General features: G+C 41.8%; 1 protein-coding gene across 2 annotated transcripts in view; it reads right to left on the bottom strand.

Annotated features, from left to right (window-relative positions):
* Positions 1-15,595, bottom strand: part of RARB (retinoic acid receptor beta) — a 157,556-nt gene extending 141,961 nt beyond the window's left edge. The window contains exon 1 of one of the 2 annotated variants that reach the window (XM_031940374.1): positions 15,346-15,595. Coding sequence is in view for 1 of the 2 variants with exons in the window: in XM_003772032.4 (XP_003772080.2) it covers positions 14,978-15,341 (364 nt within the window). In the remaining variant the exon portion in view is untranslated. Of the gene's footprint in view, positions 1-14,977 lie in introns of both variants that reach the window. The other variant, XM_003772032.4, reaches the window with a different exon arrangement.
* Between the last annotated feature and the right edge of the window lie 3,544 nt (positions 15,596-19,139).

Raw genomic sequence — 19,139 nt, 5'->3', positions numbered from 1 at the left:
CCTCTGAACTAACCATCATCCTGAGAGCATTTGTAAGGAAAATCACAAGGACAACAAACATATTTGAAATGGAACAGATCTGCTAGAGTTATCACTGGGTCATATTTGCACAGTGGGATTGCCTCATTTTTAGTCAGCTATCTCAGGGAAAATGTGAGGAACAAGATAGGCCATTTTCTCACAGAAATGAACATCTGGAAGACTGGGAAACCCTGTTAAATACATATAACAGGAGAAATATGTTCTAGAGGTGACAATTCTCAAGGATCCCAGGGATTGATTTTCCTTCGTTCTTCAGGAGCCAAGGTATTCAATTAAGACATGAAATAATGCAAAAGATTGGGAAGTGAATCAAGTAGAAAAAACATCCTACAAAGGTGTGCGATCTCTTCGACCCCTGAAGGGTTTATAATCTAATTGCCCTTTAATCTCAGCAATTGATTTTGAAGCTATCTCAAAGAAGGGAATATTGCACGGGAATAGAAACCATAATGGATGGTGCTTTGGGGAAAAAATGGCCAAGAAGAGAAGAGAAGTTATTAATCCACATGCCTGTTTTCCTTCTCTTTAAGTCTTTATGAGAATTTTCTAGGCATGCTTTTATTGAAAGTACTCCTTTGATGAAAACATGAAAAGGGCAAAGCAGTTTCTCAGAGATGATTTTCGATAGGAGACCATATCTTTATGATCACACAAGCGATCGAGAGGCATAAAAACAGATAAGTTCCCGTTGTGCCTTATTTTCTTGGATTAAAACTAGCATCTGACTTCATATAACAAAATGTAGCCTTGAAACATGTATATGTCTTATGTTGTATGTATAAATTAATGAATGCTTAATTAACTTGATTAATAAATTATTTTTCAACAGATCCATGAGATTTGTGTAGACACACAGATTCACTGGCTCAGTCTTCAAGTATTTCTTAAGCATCTCATTCATTCCAGGCAAAGTATTAGTGATAAAAAAAAAAGGCAAAAAACAGTCCTTTCCAGTAAGAACCTCGGTCTAATGGGGCAGACAGCATGCAAATAATTAGGCATGAACAAGATATGATCAGGATAAATTGGGAGATGATCAACAGAGGGAAAGCATGAGCATTGGGGGATTGGAAAGGAGTTCTTATAGAAGGGGGGATTTTGGCTGAGACATGAAGGAAGCCAGGAGGTGGACATGAGCACAGAAAGCATTCCAAACCTTGGGAACAGTCGATGAAAATGCCCCGAGCCAGGAGATGGTATAGATCTAATTCAAGGAACAGTATCATCCCATGAGACTCTTGTTCATGTACTGCCATAAATCCTCCAAAAAGAACTTGCTCAGATTTTGGAAGGCTTTCCTCTCATTTAAAAATGAAAAAGAAACAAAACATTTTCCTTAAACTACAAATCTGCCATCCTTTATTCTTGCTATGTGACCTGCCCGTCTCTTTTTTTGAGATACACATATCTTGGACAGGTAGTAAAGATGAGTAGTTGATCAAATCACAAAATTAGTTAGGAAAATACCGGGCTTAATGGCATTTGGGGAATTACGCTGTATTTTCAATGATCTCATTGCTACAAAATCTCATGCTTTCAACACCAACATTTTCCCCTTGATCTCGTGTGACTATGAAGCATCTAACATCATCTCAGTTGAATTAATTACAAGTAGACCACAAGGCAATAGATGGAAGGATTAGACATGCCCAACCCCTTACCAGAAATAATCTGTTTATGAGAAGTGACTTAAAACAGAATATTAGACAAATAAAAAATTTCCAGAAAGGGTCAAAATTGTTCTGCTTAGCTCTAAGAGGAAAAAAAAAACTTGGGAAGTTACAATCAGACAAATTTTGTTTGAGAAAAAGTAGCAGTGGAAAGGATTATTTCACTAGTGGTCTCCAACTAAGGATTAGCTAACCACCTGGCTCTCCTATAAAGGAGATGTCCATTTCTTTAAGGATTAGATAGTTTCTATGATCCCTTTCAACTCGGAGATTTTACGATCTACATCAAGCTCTCCTCCCCAGCTAATTTTTTTCTGTTTTAAGAGGCCACAAAAATGTGATGTCCATTTTCTTTTTAAAAAGATTTTCTGAATGAGCTTAACATTAGTCTCGACTTCTATGAAAATGGCAAGGAGATAACTGATCTGTTGGCAGATGTTTCTGAGCATTTTTGCCCTTCTTGTTGTGGTGACCTTTTCTATCACTCATATTTATTCAAGAAATAAATATAGTCAGAATCAATACAATTACCTTTTTTTCTGTTTCCTTTTTTCCCAGAATTAACAGATAGCTTTAGTCAGATCTGATGTGATCACATTCAGTTGCCTTCTAATTTATTATTTACTTTAAACTCTTGCTCTAACCAAAGATCTGGCTATACACGACTGTTTGTTAAATGACTAATGCTTATAACCAGTCAACTGCTATCCATTAAGGTGGAATAAATTTCATTTGTTAATGATAACGTTCAATGCTCACCATATCTGACTCTTTTCTGGAAGATAATAAAGCTAGTAGACAAGCATGAGATTTCTAAACAGTCTGCAAACTATGTACATAACTTGAACTTTGAACTTTTTAATATAATTAAAACTTTGAACTATAATTTTCCTCATAGCTTTCTGTCTTCTACTGGGGCCCTCTTTTCAGGGAAGTCACCAATTATCAAAATATACACATACATATACACATGTGTATGTATATTTTTTTCCAAAAAAGAATGAGATTGAACAAGAATAGAAACTATAATAAGTGGTACTTTTGGGGGGAAATCTGGCAAAAAAATAAGGGCAGTTATTAATCCACACGCCTGTTTTCTTTTCTCTTTAAATCCTTTTGAGGATTTTCTAAATATGTTTTTATCAAGGGTATTCCTTTGATGAAAACATGAAAAGGGCAAAGCTGTTTCTTCAGAGATGATTCTCCATGGGAGCCCGTATCTTTTTAGTCACAGATATAATATGTGATGCATATGTACATATGAATATCTTGATGCATGCATATATATGTATCATGATCAAGTCCAGAAGATCTCAGATTGTTCATAGATTTTTTTTTTTTTTGCTTCATCCTCTGTAGATAGTGATATATAATTGAGAGTGATTTTCATAGTGACCTGGGTAGAGTTGGGAACCAGAGTTCAAATCCTTTCTTCCACATTTGCCAGCTGTTTGGAAAAGACATTCTCACCTCCTCATCTCAGTCTCCATTTTCTCATCAGCAGAACAGATAAAATAGCACCTATATCTCATAGAGCTGTTGTAAAGTTAACTCAGAGAGCACTTTGCAAACCTTACTGATCTATATAAATGATGACCACATCTCAGAAAACAAAATCTCTTATAAATTTGGGGCATGGGAAGAGAGTAGTTCCAACTTCTTTAATCATATATCTACAGAGAACTTGGGGGCATTCTTCAATCTAGCTACCTTTTGTCATGTCTTCTGGGTTTGTTTATAGTTTTAAAAAATTAATTAAAAGTCTGGCTGTAATTAATTTCTTCCAGTAATTTGTCAATGGGATGTTGTATAATGGACAACACAAATTATGCTTGAAGCAGTTTAACTATTTAACTAAATTTAACTATTAAAAGTATCTTCTCGTCCCCTTTCCTATAGTCAAACTCCATCACCAGTGAGGTGGGAAGATGACGAGCCTGGGAGACACCTTATATTTTTGTCACAGTTACTCCAAATATTTATCACCTGGAAACACTTTTGCGTTTAACCATGTCCTCCCTAATGCCATACCAGCTCAAGAAACCCCTGTGGCTCCCTACTACTCCTAGAATCAAATAGGAAACTTTCTCCTCTTCTTTCACTTAACATTCCCATCATCCTACATGCACTTTTCAATCCAGTGATACCGAATTCTTTGCTGTTCTTCAAACCAAACACTCCATCCCTTAGTTCTGGGCATTTTCTTTATAATTGTTCCTCAAGTCTGGAATGATCTCCCTCTTAATTTCCATAATCCTTCAAATCCCAGCTAAAAACTCATCTTCAAGAGGAAGCCAGTTCTGGAACCCTCTTAATGCTAATGCCCTCTCCCTGGGATTACGTGCAACACATCCTGCTGATTTTGTCTTTGCTGTTTGCACACTGTTTCCCCTATTAGAGCGTAAGTTCCTTGAGGGGAGGGAATGATTTTTCATCTTTGTTTATATCCCAGTGTCTAATATACAGCAGATAATAATAATAATGTTTATGGATATGATATGGGTTATGTTTATAATAGCAACAGCTAACATTTATAGAGAGCTTTAAGGTTTAGAAAGCACCTTAAAATATTTGATCCTCATAACAATCCTATTATTCCTGTTTTACAGATGAGGAAGGTGAGACAAAGAAGTTGATTTGTCCAAGATCAAGTATTTTTTGATGTACATAAGTGATGCGTTGATAATCTGCTCTTAGTTTGGGGAATGGCTGAATAAGTTATGGTATATGAAGGTAATAGAATATTATTGTTCTATAAAAAGTAATGAACAAGCTGATTTTAGAAAGAGAAATACCATTTAAAATTACTGTAAACAAAATAAAATACTCTACAACTGCTAAGACAAACCCAAGAACGATATGAACCCAATAACCAAACATTTCTCACACAAATAAAGGCAGATTTAAACAACTGAAAAATATCAAATATCAATAGGCTGAACCAATATAATAAAAACACAAAGGTAATGGAATATTATTGTTCTTTTTAAAAAGGCTGAACAAGCTGATTATAGAAAGGCCTAGAAAGGTTTACCATGAACTGATGCTGAGCAAAACGAGCAGAACCAGGAATACAATGTATTGCTGTATTCCCCAAAAAACAGTCAGAATGTGTAATGATCAAGTATGAAAGGCTTGGTTCTTCTCATTGGTTCAGTGATCCAGAGCAATCCCAATAGACTTTGGACAGAAAATGCACCTACATCCAGAAAAAGAACTAAGGAGACCGAATGTAAATCAACACATTTATTCACTTCTTTTTTCTGTTTTTTTTTTTTTTTTTCCCCCTCTCTCCCATGGTTTTTCTCTTTTCTGCTTTTTTCTCTCCCAACATGATTCATAAAGCAATGTGTATTAAGAGAAATAAAAAACAATCTGTTCTTAGTTAACTAGGCTAACGGACACTCACTTTGTGACCAGGCTCACATTAAAGATCTTTCCTGATTAACTGTACCCGAGAGAACATATTCTCTGCCTGCATAGAGGATTCTAGCTTTCCAGAACTCATGATCATCTCCAAACAACGACAAGGCGCTAACTGCAATAACAAACCAACTTTTTTAGAGTTGGCTGTTATTATTATTATGAAAATATAAGCTATGATAACAACAAAAATTAAATATTGGACATCAAAGTGCTACAAAAACAAAAGTCAGTAAAGATTTTTTTTAAAAAGAACAGTGAACAGGAAGGATTCTAAGAAAAATAGGAAGTTTCATGATGTGATAAAGAATAAAGTCGGGAGAACTAAGACTACCCCATTAAGGAAAATTAAAGGAACTCTAGAATCCTAATGACTCCATCTTTATCCTTTAGAAAAGATGATGGAGCCCCCTCCCTCTTTTCAACAGAGAAGTGAGAGAGACTACAGGTTTGAAAGGTTGCCTCTCCTGTCAGAATCCCGTTATGGCTGGCCGGTTTTGCTTAAGTGTTTTTCTTTGTTACAAGGGAGGGATCATTTGATGTGGGAAATGGGATATATCTAGAAATGACTGTGATAAAAATCTGTTGTGATCTATAAAACTGAAGCCCTAGTGAGTGATCACAGAGTTCCGATACTTCACTCCACTCCCCAATACAGTAATTATTATTATTGCCCATTTGAGAAATGATGGCATAGATCAATAAATAGCTGGTGAGCATGGCCGAGGAGTAGCAGAAGAAATTGGCACCGATAATGTGGGCTCATGTCTGAGCATAAAGAAATAATTCCTTCCTGGTGATCCACCCCGCTCTGTACAGCTTCCCATCCCTTGACTGGGATATATTACACTTAGGAAGGATCTCTGCCATTTTTTTTTGCCACACTCTAAAAATAACATTGTGATTCAATATGTTTCTGTTTCCTCCAGCTGAGATCTCTCTCAATTCCCTGCCCAACCATCTCCACATGTTTAAATCTAGTTATTCTTAAAGTCCTGAACTAATGGCACTTCTTCCATGATGTCTTCCCTGCTCTTCTCATTCAAAACCAGAAGGGATTTCTCCTTCTATAGCTCCCAAAGATTCAACTTGAATCTCTCCTACAACCTTTATCCCATTCTGCCTTTCAGCATCTTTCTTCCTGTATCTGCCCCACATTTCCTACTAGATCGTAAGCTCCCTGAAGGCAGGAACAATGTCTGATCCCTCTCTGTCAACTTTTCAGCACACAGTAGGTAGCTAATATATGTGTCTTGAATTGACTGGAGCCTTTCTTCCCACTCTGAGGCACTTAAGTATCACTGCCACAGGAACCAAAGGGGTGCGGTAGGGTCCTTCGGACTCCATCTTCCAGTTTTCTTGCAAATTCAAATTGGGTCATCTCATCTCCACTTTTCCATGATTTCCTCTGATAAGCAGGGCCCCAGTGAACAATTAAAGCTCTCAATAAATAACCTGTAAGCACATTCATTTGATTTACTGTTATTTGATACAGCAGTTAGTTTCAATGGGGCAGTTAATATTGATTACATAAAGTACTACAGACAAACACGAAACAGTTCCAGAACTCCATGGGTTATTACTCTTTATCTGCCAGTCATCTGGGTTACTTGTAATGGTGGTGAAATTTAAAATCAATAATAACAATTAGTGTTCCGTACACCATGAGGGGTGAATCATGTGAATTATGTTTTCTTATAAAATCAAAGATAAAGAGGCCCATAAATGGAAGAAAAGGGTGCTGCTGAATTTTCCCATTCTCCCTGGCAAAGCTGTTCCTTTAGAAACCCTTAGAAAAAGCAGAAGGGAGACAGAAAAGGGACAGAAGAAGCTGCGATAATAGTAAAACAGGTGTGGAAATACAGCTGGTTTTCATGAGGGAACAGGGAAGAAACCTACAAAGACTCAAAGTGATCTAAACATGTGTTCACAAACTTATTAAAATTAACGGCACTGACAATTGACTTTGTGGGAAATAGACTTCAAGCCACCTTTTTTTTTTGGCTTCAAATTCTTATGCATTACTTGTGACTGTAATGAATTGGAAACGGCGGTTTTTCAGCTCGATGGCACCACTACCGTAATGTCTAGATAATTAAAATGCAAAGCAATAAGAGAAATGTTTCATCATTAAACTGTAACCAGCGCTCTCTGTGAAATCAGCCATTCCAAAGACTTGTTTTTCATCAATTATTTGTTATTTATCTGATGTAAATATAAGGAGGACTAATTAAAATGTATGGCTTCTTCGGCAGCTTCTTGTCATTAAAGCCAATGAAGGCATTCTGAAGACCATAATGAAATAATTATGTTTGCCTTTAAGAATTCTCTTCCATAACACATGGCGGGACTGCACTAAATTAAAACATCAGGAACAAAATTTCACTTGCATCTACTTCCATTTTGGTTAATTACGCCCCCAAGCTTTCCAATAGACCAGGCCCTAAAAATCTTTTGAACCGATCTCCACCACAGCAGCCTTTTATAATTATGGTCTTTGATGATGAGACAAAGGTACTGTAGCCTGAAAGCTTTAATATTTCTGCAAGGTTTTTTCCCTTTTTATTCTTAACAGCACCAAGTCCCTGTTTACTGTTGAAAGCTCAGTAAATTGGGATAGATGGAGTCGAAATTTTCATTTCTACTCAGCTGACATAATCATCTAATCTAAATAGGTCTTATCTACATCATTTCCACCAAAGTGGTTTCATAGATTATATTTCTGATTGGATAAAATTTGACTCTGCAGAGAGCAAGAGTAAAGTCGACAATAGACATCCAAGTAGGCCTGAGGAATATTAGAAAAATAACTCCCATCCTGACACCCAAAGGGAAAAAAGGAAATGTCTTTGGCCTTGACAATATAGCTTTCTGATCTATATGATGCACAGGATTTCTATGGATTCCCTGCCTTCCCATCCCCACCGTGCACCATGCTCCCTGTGAGGGGACCTTCAGGGGACAAGGAATCCGGCACACGAGAGCCATGGCTCAGAAAGGAAGGACTGGGCAAGGGCGGCCGGTAGAGGCTCTAATACTTGTGAAAAGGGCAAAGAAAAGCTTTGAAGTTGCTACCAGGGAGCCAGAAGAGGAGAACTGTGTCCATATAAAACTAAGAATTGTTTTACTTTCCCCACTCCACGTTTAGGTCCACATAGAAAATATATAGTCAATACCGGGCTGTCTTGTCAGAAATCCCCTGGAAGTGGATGACAGCTGAGGATTAGGAAATGAACAAGATGCTTGTTATTATGCTTTCTGAATTTACTGTGATTCACCTCACTCTCCTCTTCCTCCTCCCCCAACCCCTAAGTTCTATTGGACAATCCTCTTGAAATGATGATGTATCCCACCTGCCACTAAATGCACTTAGATTTATTTTCTCTAGACCATCTCCCCTATCAGCCACTCTAGAAAGCATATCCTCCAACAAGAAAAAACATTCAAGTAAGTCACTGATATCTGGAAAGACACTGACTCTTCTTATCCAGACAGGGCAAAGCAGTCTATTCTTTCTGGATAATGCTCTGGCAGCATCCCACCCACCATCCACGGCCACGGAATTCTGCAAAGCCACGGCCTGGCCGAGCTCTGAATCCTGGATCATTAACAGCTATAGACAATGATTGTGTCTGCTCCCTGCTCCCAGCCTTCCTCTTCTCAAGCAGGAGGAAATGTGGGCAACTTTGTTTTCCAGTCCTTAATAAAGGAGTCACACACACACACACACACCAGTTTATGCTTTTAGAGATAAGATAATGATGCCCCAGGAATGAGGCCAGAATGCAGAGGAATATCTTGATTGATACAGCATATTATTAGACCCTGCAGATGGCACATGGTATCTCATCTGCTCTTTGATAAGTTAGTTTGGTGAAAATTACCTACATATCACTATAGTAAGAGGACGTTGATTAACCTGTAATCCTCAATTAACCTTTTTTTTTCCTCCTCCTAAACCTTATCCTTTTAAGAAAAGAGATAAATAACAACAATGCAAACATTTTGTATCTGACTTTCTTTTTCCTTCTTTTCCTTCCTTCCTCTATCCTTTTTTCCTTTCTTTTTTTCTTCCCTTCTTTCTTTCTTTCCTTCTTTTCTTTTCTCTTTCTTTCCTTCTTCCTTCCTTCCTTTTTTTCCTTCTCTCTCTGTATCTCTGTCTGGTTCTCCTTAAAGCAGATTATTTTAATGCCAAGTCCTTTGGAGTTGAGAGTCATGGGGTCTGTGTTGGAATTTCCAGTTCTTACTCCCTCATATAACCCGGTAAATCACTCAGCTTCCCTGAGTCTCAGTTTCTTCATCTATAAAGTTAAGCCCTGTGCTCCCACAACTTCTCATGGAGAGTCAGCAAATACTGAGGATAATCTCTTATACCAACTATGGGCTATTAGGCAGAGAGGAAATGTCGTACAGTAGGCAGAAGGCCTGCACTGGGCCTTCGTTCAATTCCACCACAAACCCTTACTGCTTGTGAGATGATGGGTACTTCATTTAACCTTCTGAACCTCAGTCTCTTCACCTCTAAAATGGGGATAACAACATCTCCCATCGGGCTGTTGTGCTGCTCAAATAAGAGAATGTATGAAACAGACTTGCAAACTTTATAGTGATAATCTAAAGGTGTGCTAATATGACTCTAAGAATTCATTTTTGAAACGAAGACTTAAGTGGAAAAACATTCACACTTGGAAAAAAAAAAGGTAAAATTATACTCAAATATCTCACACACTGAATTGGAAAAATGAACTGACAAATTAAGAATTCTTCTCACCAAGGGTTACTTCAAAAGGGTTTTCTGATTAGCCCACATCCAGTTAACCAGAATGTTCAATCACTTGGAAAATCCATTCTATAAGCATCTCAGCTAACTGAGTCTAGTCTAATGAATTTATAGTAAAACATTTAAAGTATAATACTTAATCATCAGTATTATACTGATTGTATTAGAGTGAATTAGCACGAACATAAAATTCATCAAGAAACCCTCCAGAAACACACACACACACACACACACACACACACGGTGAAGAAGGTTTTAATAAACTTGAATCAGTCTCCATTTTGAAACTAGGTATTATAGATATTTTTTTAATAAATTCAACTTGCTTGAAAATAATTTCCCAACTAGGAATTTAGATTCTCTATCCAAAATTTCATTTTTCCTTCCTTCATTTCTTCTGAATTTAAACCTGATTAAAAAAAAAAAAAACAAATTCCAGGAGATCAGGCAGGAATGCTGTATTAGACATCTGTACTGTGGGCTCTTCCCAGAGGGCCTTGGATCCCGTGTGCATTCTTTAAATGCTGAAAGGAGACGGGAATGGGAAAATGGGATCATGGATCCAGAACTATAAGGGACAATTAGAAATCAGAGATTATTGTTTGGGAGCTGGAGACCACTTTTTTCCCCAAGATCAGATGGCAAATTTATAACATCACAGATCTGGAATCTGAAAAGGATCTTACAGGCTATTTAGTCCATATTTCTCCCTTTTTTTTAATATATAAAGAAACCTTGACTCAGAGAGATTGACTGAATCCCCCGTGGTCACACAGTAAGCACCAGGGGCACATCATCAGGTCTAGCAGGCTTGCTTTTCCAGATGAGGAACTTAAAACCCAGACTTCTCTTGCCCAAGGTCATATAGATAATAAATAGCAGAATCAGAATTTGAACTCAGGTCCCATCTCCAAATCCCATAGTATCTCAACTTTATCATTCTCTTTCAACGGCACAGGAAAGTGAGAAAGACAAATGAAGAAAGAAGGGCAATACACTTATTTCTCTTTCCTCAATATCCCCAGGAATTGAATAAAAAATATTCTAGTTACCCAAAAGGCGGCTATATTGTATAAAATCAAATCTCCTCTCTTAAACCTCCTTCTTCATTAGGGAAAGTAAATGGAGATATTTCTCAACTAGATCTTAGAAGAAAATGTCTCAATTAAGAAAATGGGATGGTCCATTTCTGGAGAGAAATGGAAACCCCAAGTTTTGACATATTCCAGGCAGTTTATCAGAAGTCTCCTATCATTATTAACAAGCCAGGAGACCTACGTCCCACAAAGCTGGTTCTGCAAGCATCAGATCTTGGAGTTCTAAATTAGCCTAGAAGTCCTACACCAAGGGAAATCTGAATCTCATTGGAAATCTCCATTTCTCCTATTTCCCCCCCCCCAAAAAAAAAAAAAAAATCCTACATTTCTATCTGCTTCATGCAAAACAATAAAGTTAGGAACGATTTTTGTACCCAAACTCCAGATCAATAAAACCTGTCAACTGATCAATTTATGCAACTGTTTGCATTACTAAAGCCGTTTTGTTTTGTTTTTTTTAATCCCCAATAGGGAAGGAAAACTTCACTACTTTACACAGCTGAACTTCTCTCTTTAAACACTTCCTTGCCTGGGCTGTCTTTCAGGTTTCAGCTAAAGTCCCTTTTCATCATCTCCTATTTCTGATGGTATGAGTTACTACACTCATGTTGCTGAGAAGCAGAAAATTATGTCCCACTTTAAAATAACAGTGGGGCCTTTTCTAAGAAGCGTTCTATTCAAAAATGCAGTTGGGAGGGGAAGCTAGCTGTCAGTCTGGGCACTGTCCAATTTGGGCGCTTTGACCCCATTTTTCTATCTCCTAGTGACAACGTTTAGATATTTTTAATCCTTAGAATTTAGGTCACAATTATAAGAGGAAAGGTCTTTTCTCATCCTATGACTCACCCCTAATATGTCTTAAATAGTCTTTCTCTTTAAATCGGAAAATGATCATGTTGAGCCAAAAAAAAAAAAAAAAATCTATTAATGCTTTTTAGCAGGTTAAAAAAATAATCCTAATATTTGATGGTTGTGAAAGTTACAAGGAAAACGTCCCAAGAAGTTATTCTAGTTGGGATTCCACTGAAACTAACCAGAGTGAAATCTACACGGATATTGAACAATAGAATTAAGGTAATAAACATCTGGAGCCGTCAGACCCCTTCCCACTGGACAAGGGGAGAGAAATCTAGCGACTTTGCCCTGAGGCAGGATGGTCTCATCCTTCCAGGGCTTTTTAGAAGGCAAGGTCTGCCGGGAGGAGCTCGCTTTTCCTCAGTATCCACCCAAGCCCGACTCTGCATTTTTCCACGGGGGCAATTCAGAGGCCCTGAGCAAACAGCTGTCCCGAATATCATTTTTCTGCCTGAACCAAAATAAAGGAGTAGAGGGTGGGGGAAGGAGGGAAGGAAACATCTAACCCAGTTAACTTCTGGTCTGGACTAACCTTGGAAGTTTTACTTGAGAAAGAAAAAAAAAAAATCCAGCACCCTACAAAGGAATCTCCCGAGCCTGAGCCTCAGCTTGCTTTCAGAATTTTAGCCTTGTTGTCCCCAGAATTTATAAGAGTAAAAACTCCACTCGGCGTTTCCTTTGTCGGAAAAAAACCAAACTTCATTTTAAATAAATATATTTCTAAACGGTCGGGGCATTCGTAAAACAAAAGGGAAAAGGAAGGGAGAAGAGACTGCAGTTATTCAGCCAAGCTCCCTTCACACTGACATTTGGATAAGCCTTGCGATCCGAGGATTGGTACTGCGGTTACAAAAGGGACCATACTCACTAGAATACTATCTTCAACCTTTTTTAAGGCTCTCACGGCCCTATCAACTTTGTAAACAGTTAAGACGGAGCGTTGGGACGATAAGAAAATTTGTAGAGCTCAGCTAGTATTTTCGAGATCCTTTAGTTTCCCTTCAGGTTAAGTTGGGGCTCAAGCGGGGAGGCTCAACCTCCCAGAGGCTGATCTGATGGTTTGCAAAAAAAAAAAAAAAAAAAAAAGGGGGGGGGGAAGGGAGGACAAGCTGAAATTCCTGAGATCCCTTTGTCCAATTTCTTTATTTACTCTTCCTAATGCAAGCGTCTTTGATTAGCTGAACTTTGCAGTAATCAACACTCCCTTCTTATCTGCTGGCCCTAGGCGAATGACACATTTACCAATAGCTCTCCCCAGATAAAGCAAATCCTATGTTTAACTTGGGCTAGAGCAAACAAAGCATTTTTCCCTCCTCTTACAACTTAATAGGCATGTTTGGGGTCAATTACAAAACAGGAAAAACTCTGTAAAACCTTTATTGGGTCTCCTAACTTCCAGAGGCTGTCTTCCAGGCAGATTTCTCCCCTTTCTGCAAATTCCCCAGCAGAGAAATTGTTTGCATCGGGCCAGTCTTATAAATTAAAAAAAAAAAAAAAAAGTTTCCAGGATTCCCAGGGCGGGCTCCTGGAATTGTTCACTGGGTCTTCGTTGCCAATGAGAGACCAATTCTAAGATGGGGAATTGGGGGGGGGGGGGGGGGGGGGGGGGGGGGGGGGGGAGAGAGCAGGGCTTAGAAAGCCACCTCCCAAACCTCCCAGTTCCCAGGGAGAGAGAATGCCCATCACAAAAGAAGATGCATTTCAGAAGTAGCTCCAGGAGGACAATCCAGCCTTGCAAAGGCTGCGGGTGGCAAAGCCTTCTTCCCAGGGCCGGGGTGGGGGGGGGGGGGAGGGGGGGGGGGGGGGGGGGAGGAGGGAAGAATACGAAAGAGCCGAGTTGCGGGCACGCAGCGGTGGCAGAGCTTTACCCGTCCTGCTCCCAGCAGTGATTCCCCGGGGCCAGATCCCCAGCTGATCACCGAGGCCAGAAAAGTTTGGGAGCAAGTTTAAACCTCGGATATTTTTCTCCCGGCCACCCGAGGGCCAACTACAAGTTCTCGCAAATAAACTGACTCCCTTGGAAAAAGCAGCTTGCAAACGTGGGGCTGGAGCTGCGGACTAAGGTTCCAAACGAATGTCAAGCAAAGGGCTAAAAACAGCCCGTGATAGATAGCTGGGTCGTTGATCTAAATCAGTGTCAGGGCGGTGAAGCATCCTACGGGCTCCCCGTGGCAGGGGCTCGGAGGTGGGAGATCCCCGTCCTCCCGGTCATTTCTCAAGCTCCAGGCCGGGCTGTTGCGCCCGCTACTGAGAGTCTCAGCCCAGCCAGCGTCAGGATCAGATAACCAAATAGTCAATACATGCATTCCCCCCCCCCCTCCCCAATCCCTTAATTTAGCTACCAGGCACAAGAGTTTCCTCCCCCTCCTTTCCATCCCCCCATGCCTGAAGCTCCAGATATGGAAATAATTGATGGCCTAACACAAGGGGTGTTCGTGGCCGGGAGTCTTCTAGCAAAACAGCGACTTCTTAGAGCAACAAAGTCAGCCAGAAAGTTGGCAGCGAGGTCAGGGCTAAGAAATATTGCCTTTTGCAAGCAAAGGCAAACAGGAGAGGGGGATCTGGCTCCGGGAGCTCGCTTTCCATGAACTCCCAGAGCAGATCCAGCCCCTGGCCAGAGAGAGGGACAAACGCTATCTGGATTGCTCTGCACTCTCTTGGGTCATCCCCAAGGCTGGAGAACTGAGCGCTCCGGCTGTCTGTCTGTCTGGGCTGTCTGTCTGTCACTCCCTCTGCTTCTGAGTTCAGAAGTGCAAGGAGAAAACATGTCAAACTCCCATCTGTAACTTTTTCCCTCCCCTGTCTCTGCAGAGATCCGCAACTCTCTTCCCCCCAGCGATGTTTGGATGGGGACGCGGGACGTGGAGGGGACTAAAAGCACTGTTCGGGATCTTTGGTGCGGAGGACAGCTCGCTCCTCCAGCCAGGATTCAATAAGCCAGCCCTTTGTCCTAGCAATTCCATCTTTATTGCATGCAAGGAGGGCCGGGGGCCGGGTGGTGGGGCCGCTTACACACGCGCGCGCACGCACACACACACACACCTGGAGGACACAGACACGCACACACACACACATACACACACACACACACAGAAAAGCATGGGACCTACATTGAGCAGTGTGCCGGCGCTGCCACTCTGATTGTGTCAATCCACTGAAGCATGCTTTGAGGGCTTTCTCCTGGAGCATGCAAGAAGACGGGCTCGCAGTATAGAAGTCCAGGATTTGCCCAGGGCTCACTGCGAGAACATCCATACAGTCAAACATGGTCTCTCCCCTCTCTCTACTGAATGTCTGCAAAAGTGCTTTCTCCTCTAGGGGTGGAGAGGCAGGAGGCACGGGAGAAGTCCACCCAACTCCATCCAACTCTGCCCCTTTCTTGGCACGCTGGGCTGCTGGTCTTTTTCCCAGAGCCGAATCATGAATTATGACAGACAACACCGCTAAAAGCCTGTAATTGATCCGAATGGTCATTTACCATTTTCCAGGCTGCTCAGCCAATCCAGCGGGACGGGGGGGATCGGGGCCAATGCCAAGGGCCGGGGCCGGGGAAACGCCCCCAGAAACCCCCCCGGATCCGCGCGGAGTCCCCAGCGGAGGCTGCCTTCGGCGCTCCGGACCAGGCGGTCCCGGTCCCCGGAGTCCCGGTCGTCCAGCGCCTCGGAAGGGGGAACCTCGGGTCCCCCCCTTCTGCAAAGAATAGATCCTTCTGCTTCTGAACAGCTCACTTCCTACTCCTTGTGTCACCCAGAATGAAAGATTGGATTGCCTAATATATGCGAGTGAACTTTCTATGAACCCTTCCCAGGCTGCTAACCTTCAAATGACCCAACTAGTCTGACATCACCAACTCCCAGGATTCTCACACAGCTTAAAATCGCCCTGCAGCCTTGCAAAAGCAGCCAGCCGGGCTGCAGGCAGCCACGGGCGGGATCTGGGGCTCCTGCCCACCCCTCACCTCCAAAAACAATGCCGCAACTACTGGCCTCTCCCCACCCCCGGCCCCCTCCCGCCCCACGAGCTTGCCTTTTTTTTTTTTTTTTTTTTTTTTTTTTAATGGAAAGGGAAAACGCAGAAAAGGCTGCCTCTGGCTAATGTTTGGGCAAAGCCGCCTCTCCCTTTTTATTTGATTTTTCTGTCTTTCAGATGTGTTTTTCCTCCCCTCTCTCTCCTCCCTCCCCCTCCCCCCTGCGTGCGCCCCTCTGTCAGTTACATTCCTTGCAACTTATGTTTTCCCCGCTCCCCGAGAGGCCGCCGCAGTCCCCGAACAACTGTAAAAGGGGGGCTCGCCACACGATCTCCCCCTTCTGGGGTCCTTCTGGGCATGACACTCTCCCCTCCCCCCCAGTCCCCCCGGGATGCCAAGGCACACTGTGCGCATGCAGCATTCATTCATTCGCTCCGAGATGCCTCCCGGGCCGGGGAGCCCGGGGATGCTGCGGATTTCTGACCCGTTCGGAGGGCCGGAGAAGGGGAGGAAGCACCCCAAACAAGCACTTATTAAGCACCTCCCCAGGCCCGGGCAGGGGGCGAAGCGCCGCAGGCGAAGAAACCCGCTCAGACTCCAGACCTCTCATTTGCATGTGAGGAAATAGAGATCGAGAGCTTTATTCGCTCCAAGTCTCGCTACTCGTTCCCCCAGCAGGACTCGAATCCGCGTCTTCTCCCTCCCATCCCAGTTTTCTTTCCACTACACTGTGCGCGCGGCTACAGCTCATTTTCTGGACGACAGGAATCTTTCGAGGTTGCAGTTTGGTGGCTTTGGCCCCAGACTCTAATCGTTTTTCTGGCATAAAGCACACATCCGATTTCTTCATTTTACAGGGAAGGAAACCGAGGCTCAAACCGGTGAAATGGGCATGTGGTTAAATCTAGCAGGGCTGAAAGCAGACATACCCCGAGTGTCCATTCCAAGGCTCCCCTCCAAATCAAAATTCACTCCATGACCCCCGGTCATGCCCCAGGGGTGTTTGTTTCCACGAGCAAACTTTTATAATTAAAGATACAAATTAGACATTTGGGGTACTGTAGCTAAGTCTGAACTCTGGTTTGCAGGCATCTGTCTGGGTGGTGGTGGTGGTTGTTATTTTCTTTCCTTTTTTTTTAGGACTCTGCTGTGAAATACCGATCATGATCTCACTTCGAAAACGAAGTAATCCGGGGCAGCTAGTTGTGCAGCGGGTAGAGCCCCAGCCCTGAAATCAGGAGAACCTGAGTTTAAATCGGCGCTCAGACACTTACTTCTGGCTGTGTGACCCTGGGCAAGTCACTTAACCCCCACTGTCTCAGCAAAAAGGACAAAAAAAAAAAACCAACTAAACAATGCTCCCCAAACCCCCACAAATCCACAACCAACTATGTGAGAGGGGTACAGCAATTTCCAAATTTCCCCGGCCGCCCCACAAAGAAGGCTACAGACAGACCTAATTCATCTGGTGGCCAGTTTCCTCAACTCGCCCTGCCACGGAATGAAATATCCAGGAGATAACTTTAAAAGATAGCCTTTTCTCCCATTTTCCCGCCTTTTGGGGATGGGGTGAACCAAAGGGTCTTGCTCGTATCATTTAGCATTCGGGCAAATGGAGCTTTAAAAAGTAAGTCTCGAGGAAAGGAAGGGGAAGATCACTGCACCCTAAGCAACAAAACCCCAAGCAGGGATCGCTTCTCAGAGTTGAGGGGAAAGCATATCATGACCTCTAGTTGTCCACGGCTGGCTTCATCCCTGTGCTCTTCATCCAGCTAGGATTTTGAGACTTGGAAGAAACTTCAAGGATGAGTTTCCTGACTGCCCGGGTAGCAAGGGGACAATGCCCAATAGCTAACTTTGTCTCAAGATAATTTAAAGGATACCAGGTGATACCATTTCTAAGTTAGGACATAGGATCCATAACCTTGAATTCCCTTTTAACAGTCCCTTCCTCACTCCTGATCAAGTTCCCCCGAAATTTAAAATAATTTAAAATAATGGCCTTCAATGGGTTATTAGGCAGGTATGAAAGGTATATAAGTAGCTATGGTCTAAAATGCAGTAGAAAGGACTTAAATATGAGGTTTCCATGGGAGAAGATTTCACAAAGAGAATGGTGGGAGCTTCCTTTCCTGGAGGAAGAGGGGCCCGGATTTCAAAATAGAGTGCAAGCACTGGTTCTGCCGCCATCGCTATAAGACATCCCCAAAGAAATCCTTAAGATTTTTTTTTCTAATCATAAAAATCTATAATTTCAAGTCAGGTGATTGAGATCTGGAAGGAACCAGGGAGACTGTCTCAATGCAACCTTTTTATTCTATAAATAAAGAAATGGAGGTTTGAATGTAAACAAAGACCCAAGGCCATTAAGTGACAGAACTGATATAGCTTCTTTTCTTTTTCTTTTTTGTTTTATTGTTCAGGCAACTGGGGCTATGTGACTTGACGAAGGCAATTAGGGTTATATGACTTGACGAAGGTCACACGCTGGTAAATGTTGAGTGTCTGAGTCTGGATTTGAATTTAAGTCTCCCTGCATCCGGGACTGGTGCTATATCCATCGCACCATCTAGCTGCCCTTAAGGTCTTACTTTTTGGAGAAGAGAACTGTGTCTTTATTCCCTAAAGTCACAAATGGTGGCCAAAAACATAACAAGCATTCCCCCAATTGCTGATAAAGACCCTGCTTCAGGATAAAAGGGGGAAAATAACCTCCCCCAATAAAGGAGGTTTTATTGTATAAGAGAATTTCTGAAAGCCTTCCTCCTGATCCCAACATCCCTGATTCTTTGAAGATTATCATCATCCATCCATCCATTCATCCACCCATTACTCATCTAGCCATCATTCCAAACTCAGCTCTTCACTTTCCCTCTTCCCCCAAACCACAGAGTGGCTAAGTCTAGTCAATTCTATCTCTACAATATTTCACAAATATTCCCTTATTTCCACTCACATTTGGACCCTCATCCCTTCTCACCCAAAACCCTGTTCTAGATTCCTACTTGATCTCCCTGGCTTCAATTTCTAATTTACTCTCCATCCCATGGCCAAATCGGGCACCCTAAAGCCCAGATGTTATGGTGCCATTCTGCCTTCTTGAGAAGGGCTAGTGGACAAGGGAGAACAGAGTTGTACATCTTTATTTTCACTAATTTTTTTATTAAAATTTAGCATTCAATTATGAATATAGTTAACAAATCACAGTAGGATTAAGGTAAGTAAGGTAAGTAAGGTAACTTTTTCAACAATAAGTATCACAAATATTTTATTTCTTTTCACAGTTGTTGCAGGTACCTCAAAAT

The sequence above is a fragment of the Sarcophilus harrisii genome, chromosome 5 (genome assembly GCF_902635505.1).
Source record: "Sarcophilus harrisii chromosome 5, mSarHar1.11, whole genome shotgun sequence".
NCBI classification, from domain to species: Eukaryota; Metazoa; Chordata; class Mammalia; order Dasyuromorphia; family Dasyuridae; genus Sarcophilus; species Sarcophilus harrisii.
This window is presented reverse-complemented; position numbering and strand designations above follow the sequence as displayed.